The sequence below is a fragment of the Diadema antillarum genome, unplaced genomic scaffold (assembly GCF_040938485.1).
Source record: "Diadema antillarum isolate AM-2024a unplaced genomic scaffold, OU_Dant_1.0 scf00000208, whole genome shotgun sequence".
NCBI classification, from domain to species: domain Eukaryota; kingdom Metazoa; phylum Echinodermata; class Echinoidea; order Diadematoida; family Diadematidae; genus Diadema; species Diadema antillarum.
This window is the reverse complement of record NW_027271097.1, coordinates 880,656-906,338: the sequence shown is the minus strand read 5'-3', so window position 1 is coordinate 906,338 and position 25,683 is coordinate 880,656. Positions and strand designations below refer to the sequence as shown.

At 39.0% G+C, this 25,683-nt stretch overlaps 1 protein-coding gene across 1 annotated transcript; it reads right to left on the bottom strand.

Annotated features, from left to right (window-relative positions):
* Nucleotides 1-1,899: 1,899 nt before the first annotated feature.
* On the bottom strand, nt 1,900-24,527 carry LOC139724226 (protein mesh-like). The gene is made up of 22 exons (XM_071635370.1): nt 24,456-24,527; nt 23,152-23,335; nt 20,867-20,994; nt 19,589-19,888; nt 18,716-18,853; nt 17,761-17,923; nt 16,410-16,658; nt 15,633-15,924; nt 14,762-15,034; nt 13,439-13,571; nt 12,791-12,929; nt 11,734-11,868; nt 10,495-10,662; nt 9,520-9,780; nt 8,857-9,111; nt 7,876-8,067; nt 6,788-6,966; nt 5,985-6,167; nt 4,748-4,965; nt 4,098-4,197; nt 2,969-3,155; nt 1,900-2,057 (listed from the first exon to the last, which is right to left on the bottom strand). The coding sequence occupies exons 1-22, from the start codon at nt 24,525-24,527 to the stop codon at nt 1,900-1,902; spliced, it is 4,107 nt and encodes a 1,368-aa protein (XP_071491471.1).
* Nucleotides 24,528-25,683: the final 1,156 nt, after the last annotated feature.

The following is a 25,683-nucleotide window of genomic DNA, read 5'->3' as shown; positions in this document are numbered from 1 at the left end:
AGCTGGATTCTTGTCGTTACCATGACAATGACCATTCCAGCAAGAGTTGCTATCATATCAACTTTTCATAAAATGGGGCCCTGGTATTTTGTCTGTGCTAAAAAATATGAGTGTGCTCAAATATCTCGTATGTCTGTATGGATATGATTTTTGCGATGATACATATCGTGATGTTTGCACTTGCAGATCATTATATACTCTCTCTTTCCAATACATCCACTCACGCACCCACGCACACGCACACGCACACATACACGCATGCACACACACATACACACACATTCCAGTAAACTGAAGATCAATGCGGCAATTATACTTTGTTGTTTGACTTTTTATGTACCATTCATACTTTATTCAGGGCTTCTAACAACACAATTGATGAAAATGCAGGTGCAAGAGACTGAAGTAAATGAGTGCAGATTTCAAGGTCATAAGATGATTGAAGACATCAAAATACGTTACTCTGTCCAAGATAAGTATGTTACACCTATTTCCCATGACACAAAATATACAAACAAAACAATAAAAAAGTCGAAGTTTCTCGGAGTCATTGTCAATTACTTATCGCATGAAAAAATTCAGCTTAAACTACCAGCTGCAATGATAGGTGAAAGTGATTTGTGATTTTTTTTTTCACCTAATTCTTATTGAGTTTTTCAACTGCCTATTCGACCATGAAGTAAATGTTCTGTAAAGTTTAAGAAGTCACGACACGCTAACCGCTTAAGTTGCCAATTGAAAGCACAATAAACCCATTTACTATAAATACAAAGGACAACTCATGACATGCAAATGAGATATATAAATGCCTTGTCTTTTATACCGGAGAGAAAACAAGTGAATCATGCAGCATTTCACGAAGCGTTTTATCAGATTCTTTTTTTTTCTGGCAAACTGTTATAAACTACTAAAATCCTTTTATCTGATTGGCTGAGAGCAAATTTGTCCGACAAAAAATGTGTCGGACAAAACATTTCATCATAAATGCCCCCGAAGAACGAAGACTAGAAATAATTCTGGTCTTCCATATTGCACATTCTTTGCTCATTAAAGGTGCCCAAGTATACTCGCATTGATGTACATGTACTATCCTAATCAAGGAACACTTCTTTCAGATGATTTTAGTAATTTGAAATTACCTTCATCTGCTTTACAGTTCACGTAAATCTGCTGTTTTACACTATATTCAGTAGATTTTACATGTAGACCAAAGTTTAAAAAAATAATCTCTGGTTGCTCAGATATTTGTGATATTACCTCATGCAAAGTAGCTGACTATTCACTCCGAAACTCCCTTATCAAACTGAGTGCACTAAACATTTTGACCTATGCGACATTAGTAGACTGCGTAAATATGTCTGTAAACAGAAGTCAATGTTTCTTTCCTTAACGATATGAGATAATGACCTTAAAATGAATAATTATATCTAACGCTCAATTGAACTTCATCCGAAACAAAGTATCACAGAGCGCGGAAGTACACTTCTATGACTTAAGTAGACATGTACAATAATAAGGTAATCTCGCGTTCGTTTCTATGAATATTTTGTTCTTTAACGGCCAGTGTTCCTAGTTTATACTATCTCCATGAAGTGCGGATGATTTGAAGATGAATATAAGCATTAGAATTTGTAAGGAAAAAATACACTACTGAAGTACTGTATTACCGAAGTAGAAGTACTAAGCATAATTATGATCACCCATCTGCCCATGTTAAATCCTTTTAAGAATGCTTGTAAATTTTAGCAGAAATGCATTAGAGAGGAACGGAGGATGAAGATCTTCTGCAGCAGAGCTGACAGACTGAAGTCATGAAGTCAAGGGACCAACTCAGGGACCGTCCGTTGCAGACATTGATTCTCATCCCATTATGGTCACGTGATTTCGGCTATCTCCATGTTACTCCTTGGTGTCGCAGTCGTGGCTCACAGGGCGATAACCACGTGACTCGGGTCGAGCGCGCACACGCATCAGCAAGAGGGTGACGGCGACAATGATGGCAATCAGGGCTCCGACGATTCCGATGACGGCCGGCGTCATTGCATGAGGCGAAAGAACTACCAAAGAATTTGCAATAGAATTATAACACTTAAGAAGAGTGTTGGGGAGACCTGTATCAAGTGAAAACCCCCATGTGAATATAATAATGTACATCTTAACTCGATTAAAACAAATATCGTTCCAGGTGTTTTGTTTCACTAATGTTGTGTTCAAACATAGCAATTCTCTGTATTCTTCTTTCTTTTTTCTTAAAACTCGCCCTGTATACATTTCAATAACCTACTTTCTTTTTTCCTGTTTTCCCTCTCAAATATCATTTTTAATGGATTACTTTCATTGAAATATGAAGAGTTTGTTCGCAAAAACCGATAAGTCCATATTTGCCAAATGGAGATATTTGCAATTAAAGGTCAAGAAAAATAAAGAGAATAATAAGAAAATGTTTGCTCCTTTTGACCATAACTTCAAAAATGTACCTTCATATGTAGTGACCAATATCTCATTTAAAAGGTACTATTTCGTACTTTATGACAGAGACCGTATTTCAAAATCTTCAAAAATGTACTTATCGGTTTTTGCAAACAAACCCTTCATATCTATACAAGCAACTCAAAGGCGATTGGTTAGGATAAGAATTATGGAGCCAACATTTTGATTTGCCTCCAAGTACACAAGCTCAGAGAAGAGAAAAAAGGCTATCTAATGATATCGTAAAGAGAAAGTGAGTGAGAGAGAGAGAAAAACAAAACAAAAGGCGTGCGGGAAAGAGAGCAAGAGAAAGAAAGGGAGAGAGAAGGAAACTATACAAAGAATTCAGCCCCTTAATACTCAAGTATGAAATCAAGCTTAAAAAGGTGACTGATTATTGTCGAAAACCTTTCACAGCTAACCAATGAAAAATTAATGAAATTAAACATAAAGTTGCTGTTGACTTTATTTCTATTTATTATAAGTTAAAGCATTTCACCTTCGTTGTTCTTGTTCGAGCGCTGGTGACGATGTGCCGACAGCGGCCCAATCGTGACGGTGTGGGGCTGTGATCGTGATCCGGATGGGGGACCTAGGTCTCGACGGGATCGGATTACGCAGCCCTGGGCGCAGCGAGAACCCAGGTCGGCGTTGTCACAGACGAGAACGTCACAGTGAACGTATACCTGAACGAATCGAAGAAGTGTGGAAACTGATTGTTGATGATTGTCCGATTTCACTCGCTCCACTTTAGATCGTGTCAAATACTAGTAGATATTGTTATGTAGTGATTAATATAAGGACATATTCATCTTATTCAGCTTAACTTTGTTTCACAAAGTGAGTCGAATGTTCTCTTCATTTTACAATTTACCCAGGCCTCTATAAATCTTAAAAGTTTACTCTGACAGAACGAAGAGATTTTCATTCTCTCTGTTCTTCATCTATCAGTAACTCCATCCTTTGTCCTTCTCTTGGTAGCTATGTGGTCATCGGCTACTCTCCCATTTCTCTCAGCAAATCCAAACACTGATTGAGAAGATGACAAACCACATCCTCCCTCATCTGTTTCCGAGAATCCATACAGAGTAAGACCGGCAAGACTGTAATTGACAGGTAGTTTCATCCAATCATAAACTCTATTTTCCATGTGCTTCAGTAGAAGAGTTTGGATGCACTCTTTGAAGCAAGGAGTTCTGACTCAACATCCACCATGTGGAATAATGCATCTTTCGGATTGCTCGCAAATATCATTGTGAAGGCGAATTGTTCTTGTAAACTTTTGGAGTCTTGAGTTAAAAACTTTGGAGCTCAAGAAATAAACCGACTTTGAACTACAATCCAGTCTCCGGAGCTTATATTTTCCCCCTTGCGTCTATTTCACACATATGTACTTGGTACCTATATATTAAACAATGAATATACTGATCCCGAGAAGCAGCACCGCTACATAACAATATTGTAACAGAAAAAACAATGAAATTTTCATGATAGATTCAAGTTTGCGTTCCATTAATTTGATAATAAAAAATCCTGATCCAATACCCGTTGTAACTGCAGAGCTGGCTCGATTCAATTATAATATGCAAAGGTCTTTACTTTTGAACCATAAAGGATTGTCTCAGTACCTCATCGTAATCGCCGATGAATGTGAATGCGTCAACTTGGAAAGCTTTAAAAGTAGGCCCAAAGTAGTTCCTAAACTGGAGTGTTGAATCACTAGCACACCTGTGAAACGTAGAAAAAGAAAAAGAGACCAACACAAAAGGTTTACGTGGTCCACATAAGTCAAATACATTACTAATCGACATCAAATCCGTCAAATCATCCCTCTCATTAAATTCGAGATGAAAGAAAGTCTTGGAATTGCAGAATCTCGCAGGAAAAGTGTGAAGTCTGATTCAGTATCTGGTATGTCAGCACACCATGTCGACTGTAGGCCCTACCTTAAAATGATGTTGGAAATGAATTGGTCACATTATGAGCCAACTCACTTTTCAGTAGTATCCATTTCTTTGTCTTTTGGTCTTTGATGGGGAAAAGGTTATGGAGAGGCTCATCATAGCAGTTGACTGCTTGAATTGGTTCAAAACTTCAAATCTGATTTTCGGTCGGGGAAAGAATTTGATATGTTGTTACACACACTTTTCTCTCTTTTTTTAGAGAAAATTATCACGCAGAGAAACAATAAATCAAACCGAAATTTAAAAGAGGACATTGACTGGAATTATTTTCGTGAAGATCTCCGACGAAGATCTCCGAAGCAGAACCGTCCTACCCGTCGTCGAGTACGAAGTACTTGGGCTGGCTCGATGGGTGTGGATAGGGCGTGGCCCAGCAAGATTCCATGAAAACAGTGAGGTCGGTAAGAGTAGTCAGGTTGACACCAAAGTAGAGCGGTTCGCCGAGGGACACCAGTTCCGAATCGTCGGCCTCTTGGTGGAACATGGAGTCGGTGTACCTCTCCAGGGAGATCACGAATTCTCCGTATCCTTCCTAAATTTGATAGTAAATGATTTCGTTTGTAAGAACGATTCTGTTAAAAGCTTTGGCTCAAAGAAAACAGAAACAGAAATACAAAAACCAAGTATTGCATTATACGATAATTTGTGACGCTTACTCACTCTCAAGGTACTTGAGGGATAGCTCTTCGTCATCTCAAGCAGTTCATGTCTACATTAAAGTTTTTTTTTCTGTGTTAAGCTTAAAAATGTTAAAAGGTTTTCACACCAATACTGAAGCTGTGTTTACAATCACTTTTAATCATGATAACCCAAAAGTAAGAGGTGCTTGAATTTCACTTGAAAGAAAAATCCCCAAAACAACAATAACATCGGCATAATTATCAGTACAGGCATATATTCTGATATACGGAGAAATGAATCTCTGTTTGATTTCGGAACCGCGAATGCTTTCGTTTTCTATTTCTTTGTACTTTGCACTAGATCTACACAAATAATATCTATGGTCTTTGAAAGTTTGCGGAATGTCAGGTGTGGTAATCCGGGCTTAATTTCTTAAAAAGAAATTGACAATAATTATTGTAGTTTGAAGTTCCCGTGGCAACAGCAGCCAGGAGACGAGCCAAATTTCTGGTTAGTGAGGTGTTACCATAGTAATTGCAATTATTGGAACCTTAGACACTTGTTAGAGTAATCACAAAACTCTTTACAAAAATGGACCACAGATGAAGACTGTCCGATAATCGGAATAAGGGTCCAGGTAGAATGAAGTTTCATAAGACCAGCTCATCTTTTAGGCTTTTGGATGAGAGAAGTCGAGAAGACAAGATCTCACTCACGCCTTTTCGCCTTTCCTGACCTGAGAAGTCAAGAAGACGAGATCTCACAACTAGACTCCAACCCGATATGTCGAGCAGACAAGGTCACATAACTCCCCTTTTAACTTTCTCGGACCGAAAAAAGTTGAGGAGAGGGATTATCTTGTCTTCTCTGTGGCACTTACAAGCTTACATAGTTGCAGGATAGGTATTGTGGCAACCAACGGAAACTCACCTCCTCGGCAACCACCAGGTTGGTCTCGACCACGAACGTTTCGTCCAGGAGCTGTTCGCGCTCCAGTCTGCACGTGACGTTGATATGGAGAATGTGCTCCCTGGTGATCACCTGACCGGATGTACGGGCACGTGGCTTATAGTACGTCACGCGATTTGTGAACACGATGCTGTCGTCTTCTTGCTACACGGATCAAAACATATCAATGTCTTTTATAGCTAATTTGTTGTACTGTACTGTCTTCACTACTGTCACGTAAACAAAGCACGTCATTGGTTGCGACTTTGAACCAATCAGCTTTCGTCATATCGGTCATTTTAGGATATGATACTAGTGGCCGACTAAAAAAATCTTAACTAAATAAAATCTTCAACGTACACTTGTACAACAGGGTAAGAAACATATATTTGTTTTAATTGAAAATAACTTTTCTCTTCGAATTGTAACAATATTAAGACAAGGAAAGGATTTCATGGGTATGGACTTGCATTGGCGAGGCTATGTAACTCAAGAAATATATTTGAAAAATAACAAGGCACTGGGTGTATGCCATCACCTTCAAACGGCTATGGCACAAACTGCTTGTATTTTAATCATTACTTTTGAAAGTATAGAATACAAAATGAATATGAAGAAAATTATACTATCAATCAACACCACAGAAAAAAGGTAGTGAATAACTTTGTGAGTAATTGAATAAGTGATAGTTGATTGGCCTGCCTTATAATTGACATCAATGAATTCCAGTCATAATGAGTAAGAATGAGATAGTTGAGGTTTGAAAAAAAAGACACATTCTATACCGTTTGTCTTGTGCCACACCGATCGTAGCGAGTACTGACTGCGACGTGGTTGCTGTCGTGATCGTAACCAACACACTGCTCGTCTATGAAATGGACATCGCTTGCGTCATCGTCGACATCGAGGAGTGTGCGGTCCATAAGAAGCGTCATCGACGTGCTTTCGCAGATGATTTCTAATTCTAGAACATAAAATGAATTAGTGACATTTTATACAAATATTGCACATTCTTGTGTAATTCATTTTGTAAATTTAATTTCGTGTACAAGGTAAAAGATCAATGATATATATGTATAATTGTTTTACTATGTTTTGGGGGAATGCACCCTACAAGCACTGCTTCTTCAGCATTCCTCCCCATCTCCTGCATTTTCCAAACTTCAGAATGTTTCTTTGTGCTTTTTTTATCACCCTATCATTTGTTTATTCATAAATATCATTTATCATAATTGTAATGTTGACAAACACAAGTACTTATGTTTTGTGTGAAAAATGCATTTACAAGTTCCGTTGGAGATGGAAAAAATGAATGAATGAATGAATGAATGAATATAATCTAGAACAGTGCATGATGAAGGTAATCTTTACCCCGCAAAGTAAGATTATTATTTTGTGAACATTCCTTTCCAGAGCAAGAATTATTAAATAGCAAATAAGGCCAAAAACAAAAGCAATTAAAGCGATTACATTGATGATGATAATAATAGGAGAAGCGCAAACCTAATACATTTGTAATGATAATGATAACAATGGTTGGAATAATTATATTAATAAAATCAATAACGATTATGATAATGATAATGATTGTAATGGTCAGATGGTAGTGATAATGACATTGACGATAACAATGACAATGCAACAAGCTATAAAACAACAACAATGACAACAAAGAAGTACTTTACGAGAGTCGGGAATGGAGGTAATTGCACTTTGAAATACAATGAAATAAATGGATGAATGAATGAATGAATAAATGAATGAATGAATGAATGAATGATTGAATGAATGAATGAATGAATGAATGAATGAATGAATGAATGAATGAATGATTGATTGATTGAATGAATGAATGAATGAATGAATATAATACCTGGTGGCGGTGGCACGTAAATACATTGAGGAACATCGCCCCCGCTCCACGATCCGTCAGCTTGGCAGGCCAAGATGACCACGTGACTCAGCTCGTAGCCTTGGTCACAGCTAAAGGTAGCCAGACCGCCCACGCTGTACCGTGACACGAGGACGGCCCCGTTCTCGGGCGGATCCAGAGTTGGGCAAGTCACTTTTTGGAAATGGGAAAACGAACACCGTAATAAGTTTGTTCACTTTTGTGTCAGTCTTAGATTGACGAGAATTAACGTCTCCTTGAGAGGAGAATAGGAGGAGTGAGTTGAGTTAGTTGAGTGACGTCATCAAAGGGTTCTGACAAAAATTACTACGTGTATATTGAATGATGCATGAATTCATTGGTTTTCTCGTATCTTTAGTGTATGGAATTTATCTGAAGACACTAAAAGGGAGGTAACATCTTAAGGTATATGTGAAAGATAAACTTCCTTTGATTATGTTTCTGATAATTTGGTACTCTAAATTAAATCATGTGGAAGTGACATTTAAGCAGATGCTAAATGACCACTCTTCTCTTGATATTTCATTCAATTTGTCTTTTGAATAAAGAATAACACATAGTCCATCCAGATTCGTTTTTTATTTCATAGTAGGATTAGAAATGAAAACACAGCAATATATCTGCTGTTGTAATGATATAGAGATAGGAGATTTTTGCACTCTCGTTATAACGGACACGGTTGTAACGAAATTTTTGATACAACGAAGTGAAATTCAGGTCCCCAAATTATCATCAATACATCTTTAACCACTTTTTTCTGTTCGGCTATAACGAAATTTTGATACAACGAAAGAAAACTGCCGGTCTCGAGGACTTTGTTATTTAACGGGAGTAGCCTGTTCAACTACAGGAGGGTATACGATCAAAATCGATCCGACATCGTGGAACTCATGCCCATAGGACAGTGTCGCAAGGGGGTAGTAATAATGCACAAACATGTACCGTAATGGTAATCCTGACGAATCGCTCGTAGCTGATCGATCGCAGCGGCGGTTGCACGAGCTATCTCCTCCGAGCCTGTCGTGTGGTAGTCAAAGTAGCAGAATCCGTTGTAGCCACACACCTCGTCAACGCGACTCTGATTGACAGTTGGGTTGACGACGATTTCGAATGCGGGTAGGAAGGAACGATCCGTGTGCGACTCGTGATCAGCGCCCACATCGTAGAAGAAAAGGGACTCGGTCCAGGAAATCTCCCCTGTAAAAACACGATGGATACACTTCATAGCAAACTATTACTCGTATCATATTCCTGCATTGTAATTGCATTATGATTTTGTCATTGAATTGTAATTATTTTTTCAATTCTTTTTTTTTCTGTTTACTTATTTCAATAATACATGGTAATACTTCTTGCATCGATCTTTGTAGGGCTTTGCTGTGTGAGAACCCATTACAGACAGTTATAGGACATTCATTTTGATGATATTTTATGGCAGAAAAACCAAAAATCACTTTCTTAGAAAAAGTCAAGATATATTTACTAAACGCATATTCTCTGTAGTATTCTCTCATTATATTTGGAAACAGCTTTTAATGATTGATATTGATTGATTCTATTGCAATACATTACTATCAATTAGTTATTTCATGGCTGTAAACTTACACTCCAACCCGAAATCGTAGTGTATCTCTTCTGTGGTTAGATTTGTCGGGAGGACACGGCCGCTCGGCGTGACGAAATCATCGCTGGTGCGATTGTTCCACGTTCCCATCAGGCCCTTCGTGTTACCCTTGAATGTTTCCGGAACCGAAAGAAGGATGCTCATGGCGCCCTCAGTTGCCCACAGTTCTATGCCAACTCCACGGTCAATGAAGGCGACAAGAATCCCTTGCGATGAGATGTCCTCTCCCGTAACTGATACATCTGCAAATTGGTTTGATAAGATTTGATTGCTTTCGACATCGCCATGATGAGCTGGAGGTGATTGTAATGATGCCATCACTGCCTCACTTCTCCTTTTTCATTTCTTTACATCTATCTAAACTTTTCGAACTATCGCCTCGACGGTACCACTTCATTCATATACTTTTGAAGAATCAATACTATACAATCAAGGAACATTTTGATACTGTAGTTAGTCATATAAGTTGTTCTACATGTAAAATTTGTAGTGGTGACTCAGAAATCCTGTAATGATAACTCAACGGCATCTTTAAGTTTGACCAATGTAAGTCAGCATATCATTAAACGCAATGTGTGCAGGAATTCATTGAGCTTCACTTCATTGGGGACACTTTTAAGAAATTAAATGAATGAAAGTAACAAAGGAATACGTCTGAGGAATGTTTTCACCATGTTCACTACTGAGAACAAAGTTAAGAAGCTTCGCGCATTTGCATATCTAGCATATCGATGTTTGCTGGGTACGCCTGTTTTGAACCACTGACCCCTGAAAAAAAAATGAAATTGATTTTTATTGAGATAAAATGCTCAATGCCGTCTCCTTGCGTACCTGTAGAAAACTTTGCTTGATGGGACATCTTGATTAGAGTAATTGAATATTATCATTTTTTATTAAGAAATAAGGATGTCAGTAATTCAGAGAGATAAACATCCCCGTCCCTATTGACTGCCTACCAGTGAAAGTCCACCTTGTACTGACATCGAAGTCTAGCCGACTGAAACTGGACTCGCCGCGGGGCTTGATGTAAGCATCCATAACTCTGCGCTCATTGGTCTGAACGTGTATGACGTCACCATCACCGTAGCGCGCTGCTATGGCAACGATGACGGATGCATCGGTCCCTGCGTGAGGACGAAGAAAAATGCAATTTACAGGAAATAAATAAAATACGTGGATTCATACTTCTAATGAATTCTCCAAATAATTTTTATCTATGTCTGCCTGTATGTCAACTCTAACAAAAGATACCTGATTTTATTCCACGTGAATCTGCTCTCTGCCGCAAAAATGGTAGGAATTTCCCTCGCGACTTTAAAATAAATCGACAGTTCGCATGATGTTCCAGAAAAGGTATGAAGACGTTTTCTAACTACGTTCTTCTTCTGACTGAGGTCCTAGATGTTGGATTCGAAAAGGATGATCTTCAAATTTGACGTATTTGATGTTTAATTTGATAGAAATATTTTCGAAACCAAGAGGAATTTATAAGGATTTGCTTTGCTAGTGAGTACAAAGTTATTCAAATAAATAGACGCCGAATTAAATTCTTAAAGAATTGCAAGAAAACGGCTGAAGAAGAAAGAAATATTTGAAGCACGACAGCATTTCATTTTTGAATTCCCTTTCAGAAAAGAGGGAGAGAGAACAAGAAAAATAAAACATTAAACGCTAGATTATTCATCATATCTTATCTGCACTCTTACCAGTATAATTACGTATAAATTTTTTTTTTGCATCATATTCAATCCAGGTTGTATTTTATCATTACTCTTACATCATGGAATCCAGTTTGCTTGCGTCCACGATAGCACGTGCTGTAGTTTCTTTTTTTTTCTTTTTTCCTTCTTTTTCCCCCTTCCCTGTTATTTTGATTTCATGTCAGTTGACATTGTTCGTTTTATTTTGTTATATATCGCTTTCTTGTGTATTTTCTGAGGGTCCCATATCGTACAAGCTCTGCTTCTAAGTGGGACCCTCCATTTCCATCCCCAATCTTATGCTTTATGTATATATTCCAAAAGATATAATTGTGTTGTGGTTTTTTTTTTTTCATCTATTACTCAGGCATATGTACTTTGTTAAATCACATTCTGCAATTATATCCTGTGCTTATTATACATTGCATATAATTTCTTTGTTTTTTATGGAAGTGAAAATAAATTTGAATCTTGAATCTTGAATATCATTCTCACCTGAAAACGGTGCTGTTCTCACTTGCAGAACGAACTCCCCTTGTAGCGCCTCTAGCAGTGTGAACTCACCGTAACCATTGAATGTGTACGACAGTTCGTCGAATGTCGTGAAATGCGGATCCCCAGTTCCCCCCGCTGCTCGCACATCACAAAGAATGCAAGATAACAAAATGAAAATAATCATAGTGATGATTAAGATTAAAGTGTTGATGTTAATGACAATGTTTTTCTGTGATGATGATGAAGATGATGATGAAAATAATAATGATGATAATGGTAATAATAATAATCATGATAATAATAATAATAATAATAATAATAATAATAATAATAGAGTAAAAGATAACAAGTAATAATATCATTGATGACAAAATTGGAGGTAATATTAATAGTAATAACGATGGGAGTAATACCAGAAATAATGATAATGATAATGAAAATAATACTGGCAAGGTGATCGACCTTTAATCACGATACCGCGAACGGATAAAAGGTTTTCATTTCATTCTCCTATCACGAGAAGAACTTTCAAAAAGTTTGATTGAGAATTAAGATCCTTTTCATGGCATTGTACAAACCCAACCTTCCTTGAACTATTCGAAATTAGAACTTGTTTCTTGAACCTTTGATACAATTTGCTTTGATTTCTACATTTTTCTAAACAAACACACACGAAAATACGCATTCTTTGATGCAGGATGAAAAAGAATTGTACGAGGTTAGAATCCAAGAGCACACATAAATTCATTTTAGAAACATATCATTTCACAATCTTACGAGAAAAAAAAGCGGAGTTGACGCAATAGTAAATAGAGAGATAAAGAAAAGAGGAAAATTGATTAATCATTATCATTATGTAATCATCATTGGACTATGAGCTAGAGAAGATACTTTCATTTGTTTTAAAAGTGAAAGCTGGAACTTAGAAATCACTAATCAAACTCCTCCTCTCCTTCGTTCTCCCCTCCCGTAAAGAGAGAGAGAGAAAGAAACATGGTGAAAAAAATTGTGGAACTTGAACGTATTCTTAGTGTACTGCTTATAGTGCTTAGTATACCTGGCATAGGTACTTCGTAATCGTTACACACTTGGGAAGGTCTACGCAGGCCATACAGTATGCAGGGCTCTTCTGGGGAGAAGAGACAGCAGTACGTCCACGCCAGTGTGTCGGCCAGGAAGTGAGACAGGTATGGTACCTGATTTCCAGAGTGCGACAATGGTGAAAGAAAGAAAAAGAAACAGACAAGGTTATTACACTTCTTTTGACCTTGCTTCTTTGTGCTGGTTTATGTCGGAGGCTGTGCTTAAATGATTTTGGTTAGTTTGTCGGTTGACATTCGCAATATAATAATTATAAAAAAAAACACACACACACACCACATATTCCTAGTGCGAAGATAGTATTTCAGAGAAAGAACATACAAATCACTGTTAAAGTATACATGAATTAGCTATGTAAAATATGGGCGAGCATAAGTATCAACGCACTTTCAAAAAGTGTTTCATGAAATAATCAAAAACATTAGTTAGAAGCTCGATAATATTAATGAAAGTGCGCTCAACATCGCTCAGTAGTGTTCTAAAGTTATCTTGGGACACTCTATAGGGTTAAAAACTATGTTGAGAGGAAAAAAGGACAGAAGAAGAAGAAGAAAGAGAAGAACATTAAAGAAACACTGACAGACAACTAACAAGTAAAGGTTACCATTCCAGGATATTCGTAGGGTGATACTCCATCATGGTGGTAGCGATGCGAAAAGCCTCCGCTTCGACTTAACTCAACGTTGAGTATGTCGCCTGCCGAGTCGTAGCAACACTGTTGCCCCTCTCCGTCGTCGCTATGGCAACGAGCAACGGGAACAACAAGGTTGCTCAGTTTGGTTATTTCTTACAGAAACACTTGCTTCTAATACAAGACAAACTAAAAAACATGGATTTCATACCTTCATTTTGATGAATAACAACCTCACCTCTATAAATCCACACTCGGAATTCAATTGTATTTGCATTCAACTTTACTTTTGGGTCAAGTCTATCATTGTGCAAGCTGCAGAGTTGTCATGTACGACATTACTCGATGAAGTGTACAAACTCTGAATTCACTTTTTAGCTGATCCTATAATAAAGGGGAACGAATTTCATAAATTCACATCGTGTAGTAGATAAATCGACAACTCCACGTGGTCATTGAGTAGAGAAACCAATACTAAAAAACAACAACAAGAAATTGTACTGAACAAGGATGATGATATAAGAGGCTTACATATTTCAGAAATATAGCAATGTAATGTCATTATAATAAGCTAGTTCGGAGTTAGCTCATGGGCGCATTGGTACGAATGACCTTTCTCTTTTCTCAGTCGGTTAGGGGCACTTAACTCGTTTTAGAGCGACATAATGCATAAGCTTTACATTTATGGGATTTATGGGATTCACAATCCTGTTTAAACAAAGAATAGAGTTGCGTAGACCAGATGAGCAGAACGATCCGTCAATTTACACTTGGGAAAGCATCCATTTCATTATTTTGCATTGAATGTATTGACAATCTCTTTCTATTGATATTGCCAAATACCACTTTTGCTGTCAGGTGGATGTGCTGGCAAGCAGCATTTATAAGTATCTCATGAATAATCATTACATTACAGATGCTTATCCCAGTGAATTTAAAAACCATTATGCCTGTTGGTCCGAATGACCTTATTTCTGCTCATGCGCAAAGTGGAACTACGAACTGGCTTATACCGCTTGCTTGACAAATTCGATTGTGTAGAATTTGTGCATGCCTTCTTCTTTTGTTCTGCTTCCTTGAGCTCCCACTCCTACATTCTTATGGTGAGGCTGCCATGTCATCATCCTTGTTCACTGTGATTTGTTATAAATTGTCGAAAACATTCTTATTCCTCTTCCTGATCACCATATATAAATAGTTTTCCAAATGTAAAAACTCTGAAAATCATCCGTAGGTCTCCTTTAAAGATATCATTTGCCATAGAGAATGTATTAACCTTTGTTCGAAATGGCTTACCTGGGTGTGATGGCTCTAACGCAGTGCTGCGCATCTGGCTTGTAGGCGCAATTTTCCGGGGAGGTGGAGTCGATGTTGCACGATGGGTCGGGTCTAAACCTTGAGATGTCAAACACAGCTTGATCGGTCGTGCAGGGACATGGTATGTCGAGTTCTAAGTCGCCAGCGGGAAGGTCCACCACGGAAGGCCATGATAGACACCAATCAATGGGATTATAGCCTCTAAGCCACTGCAAGACATGGACTTCACTCCACAGCGCAGCTCCCAACGAGCTATACATGGATGAAATGAATAACAACAATGATAGTCTTACAATGGAAGTATGGCTAGGGACAGAAAATATCATAATCATTGGCTCTTTGTCTTTTCATCGCTGTGACGACGCTGTCACCATGGAGACAAGATGACCATCCGCGAGACTAGAACCAGACTTGTAACCTCATCTTTACCCATCATCACTCTTATAGACAATCATCTCACACGCGTCTTACACCTGTCAACTGGTTGACAATCTTATGATATCCTGCTGTACAGGCACCTTAGGGGAAGCAAAAATAGAGGAGTCGTAAAATTGGACAAGGAGGGACGAAATCAGATGGGTGCAATAAAGAAGACGTAAGCGGTAGAAACGAGAGAAAAAACAAAATGGTCGAAGAAAAAGTGATGAAGAGTATAAGAAGCAAAGTAAAGATAGAGATTGACAAATAAAATGTTTTGAAATGATAGGGATTAACCCTTTCTATGTCAGGGGCTTTGGACGATGTGTACAATGCTATGGGGTTTTTGAGTCAATTGGTACTCAGAGCACACTAAGGGTTAAAGAAGGAGAATTAGAAAGAGAAGAAAGAGATGAGGAGACGATTGTCTTACCCGCCTGTCGTCGCTGAATCGATCACAGCAATGACGCCGACATCGAAGTCGACAGCGATGTCAGGTATCGTACCCGTCACGGTCCCACTTTCGTATTGAACGCCTCGAGCGAGATAAAAAATCGGCTCAAACTCGATGTCGCCGCCCACTTCATTGTAGCCGTATATGACGACATCGACACTGGAGACGTCGATGAGCGAGTCCGTGTTCCAGCTGACGGTCATGGTCGTTTCACTGCTGGAGCTTCCGATAACATTCGACGTCACATCAGTGGGCACGTCCTCAATGTTCACTGGATTATTTAATAGTTTGATCGATAGAATGAGGTTTTAAGTAGCAATTTGCTTTACGGAATACTTTTGTCTGGCGAGTGCATTTTTTTTCTTTTTTTTAAGAGCGACAAAATATCAATCAAGTATCAATTCGATTCAGTATGATCGCAATTCTACATGATCAAAGGGAGAAGGAACATGAGAACATGGATGAAACCTGAAAACATTAAAACAAGATATTAGTATGAAGATGATGAGGACTATTTTTATTCAACAATTTTATCTGGAAGGAACATTCAAACCTGCAACAATAAGACTGTTTTCAGTTTCAGTTGAATGACATCTATTTCCATCAAACAATACATACAACTATAAATAGCAATGCAATCAGTATGAGCATGCTGGGAGCACATCCATAGAAGTAGAGGACAATATCCCAAAGTGTATCCTAACTGTAGCGCGCAGAGTATGATCATTATACATCTCGCGGCCACGAGAGACGCACCAATAGAAAAGGTGCCGTGAAATCGGTACGAAGCGCCCCCATCGACCGAGACATCCAGAGGGGCGTGGCCCGTCTTGAAGAAGGTCGGCGAGACGCAGAGAGCCGTCGTGTTAGAGTGCATGACGCCATTCACCAGGGCGCCGTCGAACTTGCAGACTATTTCGCTCGAATCGTTGAAGCAGGGTCCACTGATGAGGACCTGAGTACCCCCGAGCATGGTTCCGATGAGAGGAAATAATGAAATGTCACCTGTGAGGATAGAAAAAATATATATATAATCTCATATCTTGTTGTCTCGCAAGGATGATGATATGACTGTTATCACTCTGAAAGACGCTTCCGTTTTTAACTGTTCAAACTGAATTTCCTCTAATCATGCTAATTATGGTATTGTAGTATGAACCTGTTTTGAAATAGAGCGACCGTGTTTGTATATAGTGAGCAATGACTACAGAAACTCATTTAATATCATGACCACGTGACAACGTGTATTCTAGAGAATGTTCTAGAATTGTTAGTGACCATGGGACTACAACTTTTTTTCCCTTTTTATAACTAGTCTGTCTTTTGTTTATTAGTTATAATGCTTTGGTGTATGAAATTTTCATGTAGACATCTGTTTAAATACGATGCTCAATATTCAATCTCGTAGGAATATAAGAGTAGCGAAGGTGCCATTTTCGTCTCTACATATTTTTGTGTTTTTTTATCAGTTGTTGTTGTTGTTTGTTTGTTTGTTTGTTTGTTTGTTTGTTTATTACTTATGTATGCCAATGCTTACTTCTTTAAGTCCAATGCCAAGAAACAATAATTCTATGGTTTGGTTTGGTATCTTTTTATGATAATTTTCACTATTCATTATCAAATTTTCGGAGAAGGTCGTTTTTTTAACTCTAAACCTATAACAGATTCGTAAATTGGCAAACAAACTTCAAACTTCAAAAGATTAGACTTCCCGCCCACCTCCCCCCCCCCCCTCCACGTTGGTAAATTTGTGTTATTTTTTTCCCTGATTTTTGTAGAAACCCGCTCCTGTAATCTTCTTCCAATACATTAAGATATACAGTGAAATTAAGAGGTGCCAATTTCGAAATTACAAGTTCTTTTGCAAGATAATGCAAATTCTACCGGAAATGAAAGGAAAAGAGCAGGATTAACCATAAAGGTGTTAGAGATCTGGCACAGTTTCATGAAAGTTGACAGCCCTGATAAGTTGTCAGTCCATGACAATTTCAGTAAAGTTTTGATTGGCTGAGAAGCTCTGGTCCCTGACTATTACTATGGTAACTGTCAGAGACTGACAACTTGTCAGGGCTGACAATTTTCATTAAACGGTTGCCCCAAAGCGTACCCGAGGGTGTGCATCCGATGCCGCTGATTTCGGAGCTATCGGTGCGGAAGACATATCTGCCAGTCACTCCGACATTGGACGCCTCTTCCACGTCCACGATGTCGTTCGTTCTGGATCCAGGGACGCTGTAATACTTGATACCGTCCCCGGCATTGAAGCCGACCTAAGTAATGTAAGAATAATCTTTGTTTATTGTGGTATTTATAACAGTAATTTAGAACTAGGTTGAGTATTGGAGGATTAGGGGTTTTTGCGTTTCATGTTACAAGAAAATATGATATAGGTTGCAACCAGTAAATACATGTAGTAGAAAACGACAGAAGGCGATATAAGTCGATGGAAGATTTGATAGGCGATAACATTATTTCCTTTCTAGTTAAATGACACTTAACGTACAGTGTGACCAATATCACTGTTTCGTTCAATATTCAACATTTTAAGAAAACACTTGATTACGAGATAGTGTTTGTCACGATGGCTAAGTCCACACAAGTACCATGAGTACGTTACAATAATATCGTAGAGTGCAATGGTTAGGTTATAGGGTGAATAATGATAAGAAAATGAAAACAACGTGATTAAGGTCACTCCAAATGATGTGTGCGAAAAAAAAGTTGAATTCGTTGTGATTCAAATTGTGACGTTGTCCTGTGGTTGCTGTAAAATTCGTATGTTATCATTATCACCAACAATCGTCAAATGACGCATTGAATCACATATCGGCACAACCACTTTAAACAGAAAGATTACCGCGCATAATTCTTCCATTTTTTCTTTTTTTTTCTAAATGTGGTGCGTGTTGAGATCTTCTTTTTTTTGGGGGGGGGGGGGGAGGGGGCAGTAGTTCTCTTTTGTTTTCAACGTCACCAACTACCAGGAAAACATCCGTCGTCATCGTCATCATCATCATCATCATCATATGAAACAGATACATCACCATCGTCGCCATCCTTACTTGAGCAGGAGTTCCACCGAGACCGGTGTCGGAGTTGCCGCCGCTGGCCGTGCCCGTCGTCCAGTTGATGTCGTCGTAGTTGAAAATGGCGAAAGAATAACGACCGTCGGTCACGAGAACTGCCTGGAAGGTGTTGGTCTGTTTGGTGGATCAGATGACAGGTTCGACAGTCATTTTTAGGGTACCCCACCATCACGACCGTAACCAGGAGTTACTCTAATGTTTTGGCATTGAACGTGCTGCGACAACTACCCAACTATATCTTAATACATTGAAGGCATTTATACCAAGGCTCTAAAACCGAAAATTTGCAAAGTGTTCATGAACAAAGACTGCGTAAGGTATTCATGGACTTGCAAGAACCACATTTTTTTTTTCAATTCTTCCAATAGTCCATTCTCCGTCAGATTATCGGCTCCTTGATGAAATTCTGACTGTAGTGAATTACGTATACATGTATAGAGAGCTTTAAAAAACTTCAGTAACTGAAGGGTATTTTCAAATTGAATATTTACGATTTCCTTGAAACATTTTGATAATGATGATAATATCACTTTACTAAGTAGACAGTGCTATTGTTTTCATGACTTCATTTTGACAAGTAGGAAATTTATGAAAGTATGTAATGTCAGTAACTATGAGTAAATATATGTTAACACAGAGTCGAAATATCAATCGAAATCAGTTGATCTCTTTCAAAACGACAGTAACAGTCGTTAAGAAAGGTGACAGCTCTACCTTTTCCTTTACGGATGAATGACACTTGTCCATGACAGTTATTTGAGAACTGCATAGATATTAAAGGATGAATATTTTCCTTGGAAATCAGGTAAACTTCAATAGAAATACAATGGCATTTTACAATGGACTCACAATAGAAGGGTTGGAAGTCCCATAGAAAGCCACCCTGTCCCATGTAGCGATGTAGAGCCAGGAAGACGTGAACTGTCGCATGTCGATGAAGGCGCTGCGAATTATGCTGTCGGCCTCTTCAAACATGGCTTCGTTCTGACCCAGGCGGAGAACTTCGCGAAACGACAGCCAGCCACCTTCGTTAGTGTCCACGTCACCCCAGAATGGAGTGATCAGTCTTCGGCCATCATCTAGGGGAAATGGGTCTGGGGTGTACTGTCCGACAGTGATCAGGAACGACAACACGCCGTTGTTATTAACCTATACCAAATCAGAACATAGAATAACCCTTTTTTATGACTGCTCTCATAGTGCCTGCATTCACTTAGCTAAATTTGATCTATCACCTTGGTTGGTTGCCTTATGATCCATCATTGACTATAGGATTTTAACTAAACGAGAGTTCATTTAAAAATCGAATTCACAGGCGGTAATTATTGCAATTATGATTTCCCGATGAACATTGCAATTTATCGGTAGGCCTACTTCACAAACTAGAACAAATATCAAAATAATGTAAATATCTGAATCAAGTCAGTGGTGAAATAAAGTTTCAATACAATCATGTATCTCAGAATATGTATGTCTGTGTTGGACATCGTGAATCTGAGTGCATTCCAGATTCTGTTCGTGTGTGACGTCGCCTACATTTAGGGTTCGTCTATAAAGTTTGAAGACAGAATTTGAAGCTCGTCACCACAAAAACCTTAAAACATCAAATATCGACTCGTTACTTTGGTATGCTCATATTTTTGACCCCTTTGACCTTTGTCCCCTGATTTCTGAGACTAGATGGGTTAACTTGGGGCAATCCTTGCCCTAGCCTTTTGGCAAGGCCTCGTGGCTGAAAAAGAGACTAACTGCGAGGGAACGTTTGAACGCAATACCGAGCGGCGCAGCGCCACTCGGTTTCGCGTTCACCGTTTCTCGCAGTGCTCGGTGTGGCGAGTTAAACTCAATCTTCAGCCACGAGGCCTTGTCAAAAGGCTATCCTTGCCCATAGCACGCCAGATCACCAATCAGCTCAACCCCCGAGGTCAAATGCCATCTTAATGAACTTTTATGAAAAGTGGAAACTTGACCAAGTGCTTGAGAAAAAAAAAGATCGCTTCAACTGATAAGAAAGAAAGATACTATGCATTTTACAACATGTTGAAAATTGCATTTGCTTTTATAGTCCCTGAAAACTATTACAAAGCTCTGTGAAACAATGTCATCATCTGTCAAAAGAACTCTTACGAAAAGACTATCGTGGTCGTGGTCGAAGAAGGGGAAGACCACTGATATGGGTAGCTCGGGTGTGGAGCCGTCATCATTGGCCGCCAAGAAGGTGTCACCTTCACTGGCACCGAAGGGAAAGAAGATGTCTGGGGAAAAAAGATAGAAGAATGAAAAAAAAAGCAAAAGGTAGAGTTCCGATCGCAGAAGGTGGCAGATTTCTTCGGCTGGGGTAGTCTCGAAGTTATATTTCGATTACAATAGTTCAGGTAACGGTTTCATAGCCAAACAACTCTCCTACTGGAGTGTCCAAAAGCATCCTTTGGATTGATAATTTTGTCAGCTCAAATTCTTTCTCTTTAAAGTCGTCATTGCTGACTTATATTGCATCCCTACAATAATGTGATTAAAAGGAAATGATTAAGCGGTTTCTATGTTAGTCCAAAATAAACTATTTGTGAAGTTTTGGGTGCAGGTCAGTGGAAGAGTTATGAGACAATAAATCATCATCTTATTAAGCAGTATCTGACGTAGGACATTCAGACTATCATCACTCTTTTCATGCTTTTTGTAAAAACGCACCAACTTTAATACTATGTCACGACATGTCCTTTGTCAGTGTTTGTAATGAAGCTCCACGTACTTGATTTAACCTTACATACTAAAGCATATCTAAATATGACTTTAATCAAACACTCGGGGAAAACTTCTGGAATTGAATTTGTGGTATGCGTTCGTTTCCGAAGGCTATCCGCTTGCGTTTTTGCTGCTGTTATACGTAATCGCATATTGTCAGTACGGTAAAAACGCAATATCAATCGCAATTACAAAACGGAACTGCATTACTGGAATTCAAAACTGTTTTGAAATAAAACATCATCTGTGAAATTGCAATAAATTAATTAATAGATTAATTAATAAATTGATTATACCACTGAGGATATATGTGGTGACGAATAAAGCATAAGATCGATCGAAGTTTGACGAAAATGCAAAAATTTATTACACATATTGATAGCACACACAAGATCATCATAATCATCATGTGTTTTCATAAACGGTAATGTTAATAGTAATCACATGATATGCAAATTAGATAAGGTGATGACGTAATGGCCCCACAAGTCTCGCACTCTCCCACAAATCGTCACAAAGTTTCCTTTTTGAAAAGGAATTTAAAAGCAAAACACGTAGTCCTACTTTCTGCGTCAAATGTTTGTTATGTTGCAATGAATTGACTTTAAGACTTCAAGGGAGAATACTTTTTACAATCCATTTGTTCACAAACAAAAAGGAGAATATTGAAATTATGACTTCAACACCTCAGAAAATTAGCAAATGTGACAGCACATTATGTTGCAAGATATCTTCTCTTCCAATGAAGACTTTTATCATTATTATAACTTTATTTGGCAGAAGACAAACAATATGAAATCAAATATAAATAGCTGAAAGTAATTGATCATTGTAATAACACAAAGAATACTTAAACACTGCATGGATGCCAATGGCAGAGCTGCCAGGCATTGGGTAAATGAATAGGGATTCGGCGCTATAGCTTTCTTTTCTAGTGGCTGTTGGGTCTCTTGAAATCTTTAAATCTGAAATTTTGGTGGCCTGCAAGAAGAGCAAACAATTTTGAATCCTAGTGGCCCGATCAGGCCACCAAAAGATATCCGTTTTCGAGAATTGGTGGCCCGACATCAGGACTCTTCAAGTGGACGTGAAGTTTCCCAAATTGAAGCAAACAACAACAACAACAACAACAACAACAACAACACCAACAACCAACTAACCAAACAAACAAACTATCTAAGAAACAAACTAACTGACTAACAAAACTTTCACGAGGAATGTTGAAGCAGGACAGTATAGATAAACTCATGTTATCCGTATTTGGAGTAATGGTAAAGATTATGTTCATAAAGAGCTATACCTGGGCCCTGTTTCATAAAGCTGTTCGTAAAGTTACGAACAACTTACGAGCGACTAGTGATCAGTTCTCATGTGCTATACTTATCAGAATTTCCATCATTCAGCACGCAAGAACTGATCACCAGTCGCTCGTAAGTCGTTCGTAACTTTACGAACAGCTTTATGAAACACCCCCTGGTCAGTATTGATTAACTACAATCTATATTACGAAAGTAATTATCCATCCTGCATATCATATAGACCTACTTGAAATCACGAAATGTGAAACGAAATATCTAAAGTCGATCGATTGTCATTATGCCACATACAGCACTGGTATCATATCTTGTTTAAAGGAAGTGAAAAGAAACCCAATTATTTCGAGGTCATACCTTGGGCCGCTGAAACCCCGCGTGCAGCGAGCACGAGGAGAAGGAGAAGGAGGCGGCGGTGGTTGGGGAGGAGCGGTGAGACTCGAGACGAACTCATCATGGAGGATTCGAACCCCTGTCGGCGTGTCTTCAGACTGTGGTCCGCCTCTCTCAGGTATATTTTTGCAGCGCTTTCGATGGACAACTTTTGAGGAAGAGTGAGGATCCGATTCGGTACTCACACTCAATGCTGCTCACAAAATTGTGATTGATCATCGACTACGAATCGCCACCAGAAGCATACAGACTGACAATATCAAAATTAATATCTCTGATATTACAAGTTGAGTATTCAAGGAAATTGGCAATTCATTGCGCTGACAAACAATCCAGCTGAATATCGTGCAATTGCTTCGATAAAGTCGAGACGATTGTTTGCGCCGGGTAACTGTGGTTATCAAACCCGGAATCACAACATCTGGCTAGTTCTCAAGAGGCGGGGAAGTTTCCGGACTGGCCGCAACTTGTCGTGACGTTGGTACGATGAATTTTGAACATTACGGGGCAAACAAAATGTTATCGCTTTTCTTGTTAATGATTAAGGGGTATGAGAACAATTGGTACAACCTTGCGAGTTTGTAGGAGTCGCACTTTTAATTCTGAGAATACTGTATCAAAATCACATCTTCATTTTGAGACAAATTATGTTCCATTTCGTGCTTATGATTCCCCTGACCATAAAACTATTAAAATGGAATCATCCATCCCCTGCTCCTCTTCTTGCTCCTCTTCCTTCTATCCATCTGTCACTCCTTCTCCATCGACCCATCTCTCAGTCTACTCTCTCTTCTGGCACCACAGCTCATTTCTCCCTCATATTCCTTCTCCCAGGTCCAGGGCCCCGTTTCATAAAGCTGTTCGTAAAGTTACGAACAATTTACAAGCGACTGGTGATCAGTTCTGATGTGCTATGGAGGGTGCCTTCTTATCAGAATTTTCATAATTCAGCACAAGAACTGATCACCAGTCGCTTGTAAGTCGTTCGTAACTTTACCAACAGATTTATGAAACACCCCCAGGGCAATTACCCCCTGGATGGGCAATTACCCCGAACTCTTCCCCTGGCCCTAACCCTGATCCTAATCCTGAACCTAATCCAAACCCTAACCCAAACTCTAACCTAACCACTGACCAGCATTAGCTGGGGGTAATTGTCCTCGGGGGGTTATTGACCTAATACGCTTCTCCCTATTTCTCTTCCCTAACTCACACCCTCGTCCTCAACTTCTCTTCTTGTTTCTCCTCCCTCCCCCATCCTCATCCACTTCCTCCATCACCACCACCTCCTCCTCCTCGTCAACAGAATCCCTTTCCTCCTCATCTACACCTCTCTCCATCCTTTCACTTTCCCTTTCCCTCTTTTGATTTCTTTTCCTTTTTTTGTTGTTGCATAATAATGATTGGGAGCCATGAAAAGCCGGAGACTTTACCGGAAAATATCTAAACGCTGTCTTTTGAGCTTTGATGAGCAACAGAATCATCGCAATAAGTTGCTCTAACATTTACTGGCTGCTGTATGTCTTTGGGCTTTGTCTCATCTTCAATGTTCATCAAATCTTAGGGTGTACCTCTTGCGACAGATCGTTTCCGTAATGTATTTATATTCTATGCATGGTTTGTTCACAAAAGATTGACTTAACAACCACAAAGTTTGCCGGCGGCCTACCCTACTTAGCAACGACTGATGAATGCTAGGTGAATTCGTTCATAAGAAACTTATTGGACCTTATTACAATCGCTCGCCACCTAGGCTGATAGGAAACGAAATATCCGTGACTTCGATGCATTACAGAAATTATCTATTGCACACACAAGCGCGCGCACACACACACACACACGCACACACACACACACACGCACACACGCACACACACACACACGCACACACACACACACGCACACACACACACACACACACACACACACACACACACACACTCGTGAATCAGCAGTTTCATTAACTCCTCCCTCTCCCCTTACCTTTGCCTCTTCCTTCCCATTCAGCCAATCTCCTTCGGTCTTTCCAACTTACAGGGAACATTTAATCATCCGTCACATTTAGTCACAGCTTTCTCCAGCCAATGAAAAACGTTCAAACGAACAAGGAGCACATTCTTCTACAGCTCACGTACATTCAGTATAGCAACTTAAGATAATTGGCAGAATCAGGGAATAACTATGTTTTATGTTTCCCTGACCCGCCCCTTCCGTTAAACAAAAGGGATGCAAAGATAATTGACGTTAGTGATGAGCACTATTGAAGATGCCACATCTTTTTTTTTTGAGACTGTATATCAGAATTAACCCTTTGCCTTCGATGTATTGTAATTCATCACAGGGCTACCACATGTCACATCGAGTTGCCGTCATTAATTGGTGCGTTCTTAGATGAAGAAATCCTCTTTTTCCGAAGTCGTATGAATGTTCACTTCATTCTTGATATCATAAATGTGTCCGCTGCGAACATTTGGCAGAGGGCTGTGATTGGTTGGA

Bases quoted from the DNA above. Each gene is read 5' to 3' on its own strand.
- LOC139724226 (XM_071635370.1), bottom strand. From the start codon at position 24,527: ATGGAGAGAGGTGTAGATGAGGAGGAAAGGGATTCTGTTGACGAGGAG. The intron at 20,995-23,151 runs GTATGACCTCGA...TTTTTTCCCCAG, and splicing joins CGGGGTTTCAGCGGCCCAAG to ACATCTTCTTTCCCTTCGGT. The intron at 4,966-5,984 runs GTGAGTTTCCGT...TATCAAATTTAG, and splicing joins ACCTGGTGGTTGCCGAGGAG to GAAGGATACGGAGAATTCGT.